Genomic DNA, 11,145 nt, shown 5'->3' with positions numbered 1-11,145 from the left:
GGCGTACAAAGGCCCACAGAGCAATACAGTCGCACCAGCAGTCTCTTTAACAGATTTGTCGTCATGTTGTATGGCCATCAATCTGCTCCTTGTATGAGTTGTGTTAAATTCACGATATGCATTGTACTGTTTCTCCTGGGTGGACATGAATGTGAAATGTATAGATTACATATTTTTACGATTGTATGAATAACTTGCGAATTTTACCAACGAACAATATATTATGCTACAATGTATGCCTATTCCATGGAATTGAGATTCTGTGTTTGAACTCTAACCTCTTTTGTCATTACTATTCTTCTTCTTGACTGATGGTTCTGTAGGAATTGTGTGAACAATATATTTCGCGTGGGGGACGGCGCAAAGTACACTGTGAAAAATAGAGACCTCTTTGGCATTGTCTAACACCCTTTGTGTGCGCTAATTATTCTGTTGTGTTCGCTGTAAATTTTTTTTTTGTTCTTGAATGTGCAAATATAGTTATTAGTAAAATGTCCTTTTTTTCTCCTTAATACTTATTCAGCTGCGCAAATTCCAATAGGGTATGGGCCCAGGCTGCATTTGGAATAAGTATATCAATAAAATAGTAGGGAGAAAGTATTGGAAAAGTTCCAGTTTACGTGAAGTGCGAGTTATCCTTACAAGATGATCGCAATTTTTTTCCGCATTATTTTTCGGTGTTATTTACGACAATAAAAAGCAAGTTACCGTTAAGAATGAGTGCGGCACAAATTCCACAGACTGAAAGACTTATAGGTCGCGAAAACTATGCAACCTGGAAGTTCGCAGTAGAAGCGTATTTACGTTTAGACGACCTATGGGACGTTGTAGATGGGACAATGAAATCCACACATCAGAATTATTCAAGTAAGGATAGGAAATCAAAATCAAAATTGATATTACTGATTGATTCGGTGAATTATGTTCACGTTGTAAAAGCTGCTACAGCGGAAGAAGTCTGGAACAATTTACGAAGTGCATTCGAGGATGGTGGTCTTACGAGAAAAGTAGGATTATTACGCGAGTTAATTACCACTCGTCTGGACAAATGTAAGAGTGTAGACGAATACGTTAACAAAATAATAACCACGTCGAACCGACTGAGAAACATCAGATTCGAGATCGCTGACGAATGGATAGGAGCATTGCTGTTGGCAGGACTGCCCGAAAGGTATGCACCTATGATTATGGGACTTGAAAGCTCGGGTATACCAATCACAGGCGACAGTGTTAAGGTGAAAATCCGGCAGGACGTAAAGAGTGCTCCAAGCTGTTGTACATTGGAGAAGGAAGGTGCGTGTGCTCTCTACTCAGAAAACAAAAAGAAGAAATCGGTGAGGTGCTATAAATGTCAGAAGAGGGGACATATTGCGTCTCAGTGCAAAGAAAAAGTAAGCCCAAGATCAGACACTCAGCAAAAGAGGTATGTTACTGATAGCCCAGAGAGAAGGACCAATAACAAAGGTAAGGCACTCTCATGTTTTTATTCTTTTGGTGGGATGAGTAATCGTGATATGGAATGGATTTTAGATTCAGGTGCATCTGTGCATATTGTTAAAGATAAATCACTTCTTTATGACATCAAATATAAGACTCAATTGGGAATATCTGCTGTTGATGGCAACAAGCTCCAGTGTCACCTGGCTGGGAAACTAGATCTACATGTAAGTGTAAATGGTGAATCAGATATGGTTACAGCACACAATGTTCATTATGTGAAAAATGTGGCAACTAACCTGCTGTCTGTAGGGGAAATTGTCAGGAAAGGAAATACAGTCACTTTTGACATGCAGGGTGCAAGAGTAATCAGTGAAAGTGGTGAAGTTATAGCTATAGCAAGTAACGAAAGGGGTATTTTTAAGTTGGATACCATCGACAGTAAACATAAAAATGTTATTGATTCAGTATATTCAGCAGAAGGTTTTTTATGGCACCGGAGGCTTGGACATCTAAATAGAAAGAGTATGTCTATAATAAGGATATGGTAAAGGGAATACAGAATTTTAGTATGTCCAAGGATCCTTGTGAGATATGTATAAAGGGAAAACAAGCAAGGTTACCCTTCAAGACTAGTAAGAGTAAATCCACAGAAGCCTTACAGTTAATCCACACAGATGTATGTGGCCCGATGGAGTGTGAATCCATAGGTGGGAGTAATTATTTTCTTACCTTTATTGATGATTACTCACGATATACTCATGTTTATTTTCTGAGTTCTAAAGACCAAGTGAGAGATATCTTTGAGGAATATTGCAATATGGTTGAAAGGTGGACGGAAAGAAGATCAAGATCATCAGGTCTGATAATGGGAGAGAATATATTAACCAGAAATCGAAGAAACTTCTGGCAGAAAAGGGAATCAGGCATCAAACTACCATAAGGTACAGCCCATCTCAAAATGGGGTTGCTGAGAGGGCTAATAGGACCATTGTTGAGAAAGCAAGGAGCATGATGACTGACGCTGAATTATCCAAAGATTTTTGGGCAGAGGCAGTGTCAACAGCTGTATATTTGAACAATAGATCACCTACAAAAGCATTAAACAATAGAACCCCTTATGAGATTAGATAGGAAAGAAATCTGATCTAAGCAATATAAGGGTTTTTGGGTGAGATGCAATGGCACATATTCCAAAACAGCTATGAGGAAAATGGGATCCGAAAGCTAAAAAGTATTTTTTTAGGCTATTGTGAAAATTCAAACGGCTACCGATTAATGGATCCATTGACTAAAAAGATTGTCACAAGTAGAGATGTAATATTCTTTGAAAATAGAAAGGACTCTAAAGAGAGCAAAACCACTAAGTCAACTGCACCTAGTTCAGAAGGTGAAACCTTGTGTGAGGAAATAGAAAGTGAAGAAGAGGAAGACGACAGCCAAGGGCAAATGGATACAATTTATTATGACAATGAGTTAGAGGATGAAATAAAATGAAGAAAACAATGTAAGGCGTTCTTCTCGTGTACCAAAACCGAAGGAATATCCGGATTTTGAGATGTATACAGCACAGTCTTTTAATGATGAGCCAAGAACTGCAGAAGAAGCAATGAGTGGCCCAAACTCTCAAGAATGGAAAGAAGCGATGAAGAGAGAATTAGAATCTTTATATCAGAACGAAACCTTTGAATGGGTAGATATGCCAGGAGATAAGAAACCACTGTAGGCAAGATGGGTATTCAATTTGAAGAACCCTGAAAGCTCATCACCAAAATACAAAGCAAGACTTGTGGTAAAAGGATATTCACAAAAACAAGGGGTAGATTACGAAGAAACTTTTTCACCTGTAGTCAAGTATGCATCATTGAGATATCTCTTAGCCTTGGCAGTAAAACGAAATTTAATAATTCATCATATGGATGTTAAAACGGCATATTTAAATGGGAAATTGGAGGAGGAGATATATGTCATTCCACCAAGGGAAGCCATAAAAACCAGATTAGAAAGTAAAATGATTTGGCGTTTGAGAAAAAGTATTTATGGACTTAAACAAAGTGGACGTTGCTGGAATCGATGTCTACATGAAACTCTAATAAATATGAATATGAAGCAATCCAAGGCAGATCCCAGCATTTACTATAAAGGGAGAAAAGAAGAAATAATAATAATGGCGATATGGGTGGACGATTTCTTTATCCTGACTGAAAGTGAAGGCCAAATGAGAATTTTCAAGAAACAGCTGCAAACCAAGTTTAAGGTGCATTATTTGGGAGAAGTCTAACGGTATTTAGGTATGCAGGTTACTAAGGATGAAGAAAGACAGGAATTGAGCATAAGTCAATCATCATACACGGAAAAAATATTAAAGAAATTTGGCATGAGTGATTGCAAACCCATAAGTACTCCAATGGAAGTAGGAGTGAAGCTAAGTGTAAATGAGACTGATGTGAAATGTGACAAGAATGTTCCTTATTTAGAAGCAGTAGGGAGTCTGTTATATTTGTCTCAAATGTCACGACCCGACATTGCTTTTGCCACCAATGCAGTGAGCAGATATTGCAGAGACCCAAAGGAAAAGCACTGGAATGCTGTAAAGAGGATATTCCGATACCTAAGAGGAACCTCAAACTATGAGTTAAAATACCATAGAGATGGTAACGCAAAACTAGAGGGATATAGCGATGCGGACTGGGGGAGTGAATTGGGAGACAGATATTCCACCACTGGCTGCTGTTTTAAATTAATGGAGGACCTCACATCATGGTCCTGTCAAAAGCAAAAAACTGTTGCATTGAGCACCGTAGAGGTCGAGTATATGGCACTATCTTACACCACACAGGAAGCATTATGGCTTCGAACATTAATTAATAAGTGAAATAGAACCCAATTTAATCGAGGAACCTACAACCATCTTCTGTGACAATAAGGGAGCCAAAAACCTAGCTAAAAATGATGTTACTAGTGCTAGGACAAAGCATATTGATATACGGCACCATTTCATTCGGGAACACATAGAGCGACAGAACATTGCCGTGGACTATCTGCGCACAGAAGACATGTTAGCTGACCTTCTGACCAAACCCTTGGAAAAGGGAGAAGTTTGAGAAGATTGTGGGACTATTTGGTTTATCTTGTGGAAGCAACACACAAAATATAAGTTCAAGGAGGGGTGTTGGAATTGTGTGAACAATATATTTCGTGTGTGACGGCGCAAAGTGCACTGTGTAAAATAGACCTCTTTGGCATTGTCTAACGCTCTTTGTGTGCGCTAATTATTCTGTTGTGTTCGCTGTAAATTTTTTTTCTTGAATGTGCAAATATAGTTATTAGTAAAATGTCCTTTTTTTCTCCTTAATACTTATTCAGCTGCGCAAATTCCAATAGGTTCAAGTGGCTCTGAGCACTATGGGACTTAACTTCTGAGGTCATCAGTACCCTAGAACTTAGAACTACTTAAACCTAACTAACCTAAGGACATCACACACATCTATGCCCGAGGCAGGATTCGAACCTGCGACCGTAGCGGTCGCGTAGTTCCAGACTGTAGCACCTAGAACCGCTCGGCCACTCCGGCCGGCTCTTGGCATATGATCTGGACGCGAACCGTAAGGAGCGTTTAACGAAGGTTCATCTTGCTGTATCAGCCAATGTAAGTTATTAACAAAACTGAAAATAGAGTTGTTAGTGACTTAAACATTGTGTCCGTGTTGAAATCATATGTAATCCTAAACCTTGCTTGTCTAAAGTAGACATGGGCCTTAACAGAAATGCTTCATTGTTAGGCGCCATCTTAAAAAATAATTAAGAACTTTCTTTTATCTCATCGTCGAGACGTGCCACAGGTCAGAAAACTAAACCTTTCTCTCAGTTTCTACGAGCCTGGAGGCCGCTGCAAATAATCTAATAAGATTCACTTTCAGATTTTCTCAAAGTTGCGATATAACATACCAGGCAGGAAGGCCTGGTCACAGGATTCTAGTTCTGGTATAAGATTTCATTTGCAAAAGCTACGCTTGTTATATTGGGAATCAAGACGAAACCACGATTTTGAGTTACGGAATTTATTGTCGTACAGTGAACGGACTAGTGAAGTATTCTTTGGTGCTATAAGCACACAACTTGTAACTTGACGTTGACTAGGCGTATATTGAGGAATATCTGTGGTGTTTTAATAGTTAAACAAATGAGTATTTACAATTCCGTAACCCCTGAGAACTGAGCTAGTTTACTGAGTGCTTATATGCGTCGGGCTAAATTAAACAACATATTACACGGTTAATAATATTCCTACATTAGTTATTTCTCTTTTATGCTGAGCCATTGCATTAATGTGTGTTTCTTATTTATATAAGTCACGGATCATATTCATTCTATTACATTACACTGACAGTATAGAAAAAGAGTACAACTATTTTTATTTTATTACATTACAGTATTACGTGTTCTAAATCACCGTTTCTCGACGTGTGGTTCATAACTATCAGGATTTCGTGAAATATTTCAGCGGCTTTGACAAATTATTATTATTATTTTAAGATTAAAATATTAACACCGTGATGCCCCTTATTACATGCGTGTAATATCGGGAACTTATCACATTATTTCCACAATAAATTAATCTTTACCGGGAATGCCTGATTTACGGTTATGTAACAACGTTAGGAACGAATTTGATTTCGCTACAACGGAAATTTAGTCTGCCAGCTTCTTCGTGTTCTAACAAGACTAACAACAATACCGCGACCCCACTAAGGAACGATGGTTACATGGCGGTCAGGCCTTTCAACAATAGCCTATGTCTTCTTTTCATGTGGCAAATGCAGTAAGTTATCAGTTGTGTATCTGAGTCATTTCCGTTCACATTAAAATGGATAACTAGTTGAAAAGTGAAAGTTTGTAACGGAGAGACTGTTTAACAAAGTCGCAAGTTAGTGTTGTATCAATAGGTCATTCAGCTTCTAGTGATATCTGTCAATCCGACAAAAGTGAACCGTGTGTGCAGAAAAGAAAGTACAATGATAATTACATTACATTTGGATGTTCATATACAAGTGACAAGGACTGTCCAAGGCCACAGTGTATTATATATGCCGACATTCTTGCTGACACTACTCTGAAGCCTTCCCTACTTGAACGCTATGTGGAAACTAAACACCCCACCCGCATAAACATATCTGCTGATGTTTTTGCACAAAAAACTAACGAGTGGAAAAACAATTTAACTACTCTTGCACCCGCTGCAAACTTTGACAATGAGAATGCTCTTGAAGAGTGTTATCGCATAGCTACAGAATTCCTAAAACTGCAGAACCTCATTTAATAGCTGAAGATTTAGTGCAGCCATGTATAAATGATGTTGTACAGTTATGATGCTTGGATAATCTTTCACAAAAAAGTCTATACGGTACCACTGTCCGACAATACGATCAAACACCGGATCAGACATGTCAGAATTGAAGTTTTGGAGAGAGTTCGTGACAGTCCTCCTTTTGCGATTCAACTTGACGAATCGGCTATTGCCATTTTAGCCATTTTGTTAATTTCATCCTTTATATTAATGTGGAGTCTGTAGACGAGGAACTACTATTTCGCAGACCCGTAAAAGAAAGAACTACAGGAGGAGACATATTTATATTGACCGACAAATACCGTCGTGAAGGCTCCGGCAGTAGACAACATTCCATTAGAACTACTGATAGCCTTGGGAGAGACAGCCCTGACAAAACTCTACCATCTGATGAGAAAGATGTATGAGACAGGCGAAATACACTCAAACTTCAAGAAGAATATAATAATTCCAATCACAAAGAAAGCAGGTGTTGATGGATGTGAAAATTACCGAACTATCAGTTTGGTAAGTCACGGCTGCAAAATACTAATGCGAATTCTTTACAGACGAATGGTAAAACTGGTAGAAGCCGACCTCGGGGAAGATCAGTTTGGATTCCGTAGAAATGTTGGAACACGTGAGGCAATACTGACCCTACGGCTTATCTTAGAAGATAGATTAAGGAAAGGCAAAGCTACGTTTCTAGCATTTGTAGACTTAGAGAAAGATTTTGACAATGTTGACTGGAATACTCTCTTTCAAACTCTGAAGGTGGCACGGGTAAAATACAGGGAGCGAAAGGCTATTTGCAATTTGTACAGAAACCAGATGGCAGTTATAAGAGTCGAGGGGCACGAAAGGGAAGCAATAGTTGGGAAGAAAGTGAGACAGGGTTGTAGTCTATCCTCGATGTTATTCAATGTGTATATTGAGCAAGCAGTAAAGGAAACAAAAGAAAAATTTGGAATAGGAATTAAAATCCATGGAGAAGAAATAAAAACTTTGAGGTTCGCCGATGACATTGTAATTCTGTCAGAGACAGCAAAGGACCTGGAAGAGCAGTTGAATGGAACGGACAGTGTCTTGAAAGGAGGATATAAGATGAACATCAACAAAAGCAAAACGAGGATAATGGAATGTAGTCGAGTTAACTCGGGTGATGTTGAGGGAATTAGATTTAGGAAATGAGACACTTAAAGTAGAAAATGAGTTTTGCTATTTGGGGAGCAAAATAACTGATGATGGTCGAAGTAAAGAGGATATAAATATAGACTGGCAATGGCAAGGAAAGCGTTTTTGAAGGAGAGAAACTTGTTAACATCGAGTATAGATTTAAGTGCCAAGTAGTCATTACTGAAAGAATTTGCATGGAGTGTAGCCATGTATGGAAGTGAAACATGGACGATAAATAGTTTAGCAAGAAGAGAATAGAAGCTTTCGAAATGTGGTGCTACAGAAGAATGCTGAAGATTAGATGGGTAGATCACATAACTAATGATGAGGTATTGAATAGAATTGGGGAGAAGACAAATTTGTGGCACAACTTGACTAGAAGAAGGGATCGGTTGGTAGGACATGTTCTGAGGCATCAAGGGATCACCAATTTAGTACTGGAGGGCAGCGTGGAGGGTAAAAATTGTAGAGGGGCACCAAGAGATGAATACACTAAGCATATTCAGAAGGATGTAGGTTGCAGTAGGTACTGGGAGATGAAGATGCTTGCACAGGATAGAGTAGGATGGAGAGCTGCATCAAACCAGTCTCAGTACTGAAGACCACAACAACAATGACTGTCTTGAAGATCCAACAGACTGGACTCGCTGTGCAGGCATTTGTTCAGATTGTGCGAAATCTATGACAGTGTGATATGCTGGTTTTGTTGCCAAAGTGAAACCGGTAGCGCCGAGCACTTCTTGGACACATTGTTGCATTCATAGACAAGCTCTCGTTTCTAAACGCTCGCTATATGGATTGAAATCTGTGCTGAGCGTTGCAGTGAAAATACGAGTAATTGATTTTACTACGTCTCGCCCAACAAACTCCCCCATCTTCGGAATACTTTATGGGGAAATGTGAAGCATTTATAGTGTTTATTGTCCCACACTGAAGTTAGGTGGCCATCTTGGTGTAGAACTATTTCTAGATTGTGTGAGCATGTGTTTCACAAAGCAAAGTAGATGGAAGATGAAATCTGGATTCAGACTTTAGCTTAGTTGGAAGATATTTTCTCAAAAATTAACAGTTTACATTTTTCCCTCTAGGTATCAAATATAAACGTTCCAATTGTACAAGACCATATCGAATCATTCACTAAAAACTTTCAGTAGAAATCAAACCAGGTCCTTTGATACGCTTCACCACTTCCTGATGGAAAATTACAGTTCTTTGGACGAAAATGTAGAGAAAGTGATTGAAGAACATTTGAAAGAACTTGGAAAAACCTGCAGACAATTTTTCCCTGCTATGTTCAACAATAACAGTTGGATTCGCAATCCCATCTACGAGTCAACAATTTTTAAATCCACATAAAGCGTAAGTGAAAAAGAGCAACTCTTGAAATTTCACTTACAGATAAAATTATAAAACAGTATCAGTAATTCGTTTTCGGTTAAGTTTAAAGAACTTTCCTGTGCTAGCGAATAATGCTATAAGGGCTTCATTACCCTTTCTATCCACACACTTGTACGATTAGTTGTTTTCTTCATACGCTTATTAAATAAATAAATATAGAAACAGACTTTGCGCTGAAAGTCATTTGAGACGTTATTTAACTTCTGTGGTTTCTGACTTCAAAGCTCTGTGCCATGCAAAGCAAGCCCAACCTTCTCACTGGGTTCCATGGAAAAGGTTACAATGAAAACTCGTAATTATTATCGCAAAGAAGCCTACACGTTGTGTTACTTTTAAGCCGTAACTAAAGTAGCTTTAGGTTTTGACCGTTAAGGGTTAAGTAAATTTGAGGTTATTAAACTTTGTGCTTGGAATCAAATGTTGCCCATGTCTGCTGTACGTATATTTTTTAAGTCAGTGTTTCATCCAACTCAGATCGTTCTTGAAGTTGAAAAAGGTTGACAACCACTGTACTAAATCATAGTACGTTTTCCAAAATGCGGACATTGGAGAAGCCATACTGCGACGCTACACTATCATAAGGGCAAATAATTCATTTATGTTTATTAACGAACTGTTATGATTAGAAAAACTCTCTTTCATAACGTTTAACCTGCCGTATGGATCCTGCTGTTTTTCATCATTTGGCAAACTGGTTTTAACGTTGTAGCCGGATGCCACAGTCGTTAACGGGAGAGAAGTCGAATGCCATCTGTCTGTAGTGGTGTAAACTTTATTCTGCGTGTTATCGTATTTTAACAGATTATTTTATGCATCTTCTGAGGTGGAGGTTAAAGACAAGCCCAGCATTTGCCTAAACTAATGCGAAGAACTGCCAAAATGCCACTCAGGCTGGCCCAGTGTACCACGTCAAAGTTTTTAATCGCCGTGCGGATTAGGTCTGGGTATAATTTCCTTTCCCTGTCTAGGTAGCTAGTGCAATGACAAATGTTATCAGTAGTAAAACGTTTTTTAGTTTTATCAATAGCTCGAAAGAACCGAGGTCCAGTTCAGGACATAGCAATTTAAACAAAATTCGGCTCAACCACCCCAATAACGTCTACCACCTTGAAATATTAAAACTAACGCGTTTCAGAGTGAGCTTATATTTTCAGGTACGCAATATCAAAAGATTTAGAATATTTCAACAATAAAAGCATAAATCGCTTCATCAAAATATTAATACAATTTTTTCGGGTAAGTTCTCTTCGTAGTCATCTTTTCGGCAGCCATCAATGTTATGATCAAACGTATTTTGACTCATGCAGCGTTCTCGGTCAGTTGCCTTCCACAACCTTTTTCTGTTGTTCATATGATGTACTGAACAAATACGTACACTACACGAGCACATCTGAAGCTAATCCGACCACCACAAGTTTATGTTAAACTGGGAAGTATTTAACCATCAAAGGCGAACAGCACTTTGTGGCCATTAAAGTTAGTAATGTGATTCACATGTTCTTGGTAACATAATTTGTGCCTCTTAGTCTTTCGTCCAAACACTATGTATTGGCTTTCAAGGGATATTCACAAATACCAAATTTACCTACCAAGTGGCACTGCACAACAGCGTGGGTTTTGTTTTCTTTTAAAATCTCCCTTCATTTTTCATTGTTCTTAATTTTCTCCCTCCGTCCCCACACATACATCAGTTTCTAGATCTATGTACTACCATCTAATTTTATATGATTTGAACTATCTTTTCTTCTATTAGGCAATGGCATCTCCCGTGATACTGTTTTTAATTACGGTAATTTGCCAGTTTTTGT

General features: G+C 38.5%; 1 protein-coding gene across 1 annotated transcript; it reads left to right on the top strand.

Annotated features, from left to right (window-relative positions):
• Positions 1 to 1,499: 1,499 nt before the first annotated feature.
• On the top strand, positions 1,500 to 1,988 carry LOC124712214. The gene has a single exon (XM_047242509.1). The coding sequence runs from the start codon at positions 1,500 to 1,502 to the stop codon at positions 1,986 to 1,988; it is 489 nt and encodes a 162-aa protein (XP_047098465.1).
• Positions 1,989 to 11,145: the final 9,157 nt, after the last annotated feature.

The sequence above is a fragment of the Schistocerca piceifrons genome, chromosome 8, assembly GCF_021461385.2.
Source record: "Schistocerca piceifrons isolate TAMUIC-IGC-003096 chromosome 8, iqSchPice1.1, whole genome shotgun sequence".
Lineage (NCBI taxonomy): Eukaryota > Metazoa > Arthropoda > Insecta > Orthoptera > Acrididae > Schistocerca > Schistocerca piceifrons.
The sequence above is the reverse complement of the archived record's forward strand: the minus strand, read 5'-3'. Positions and strand labels throughout refer to the sequence as shown.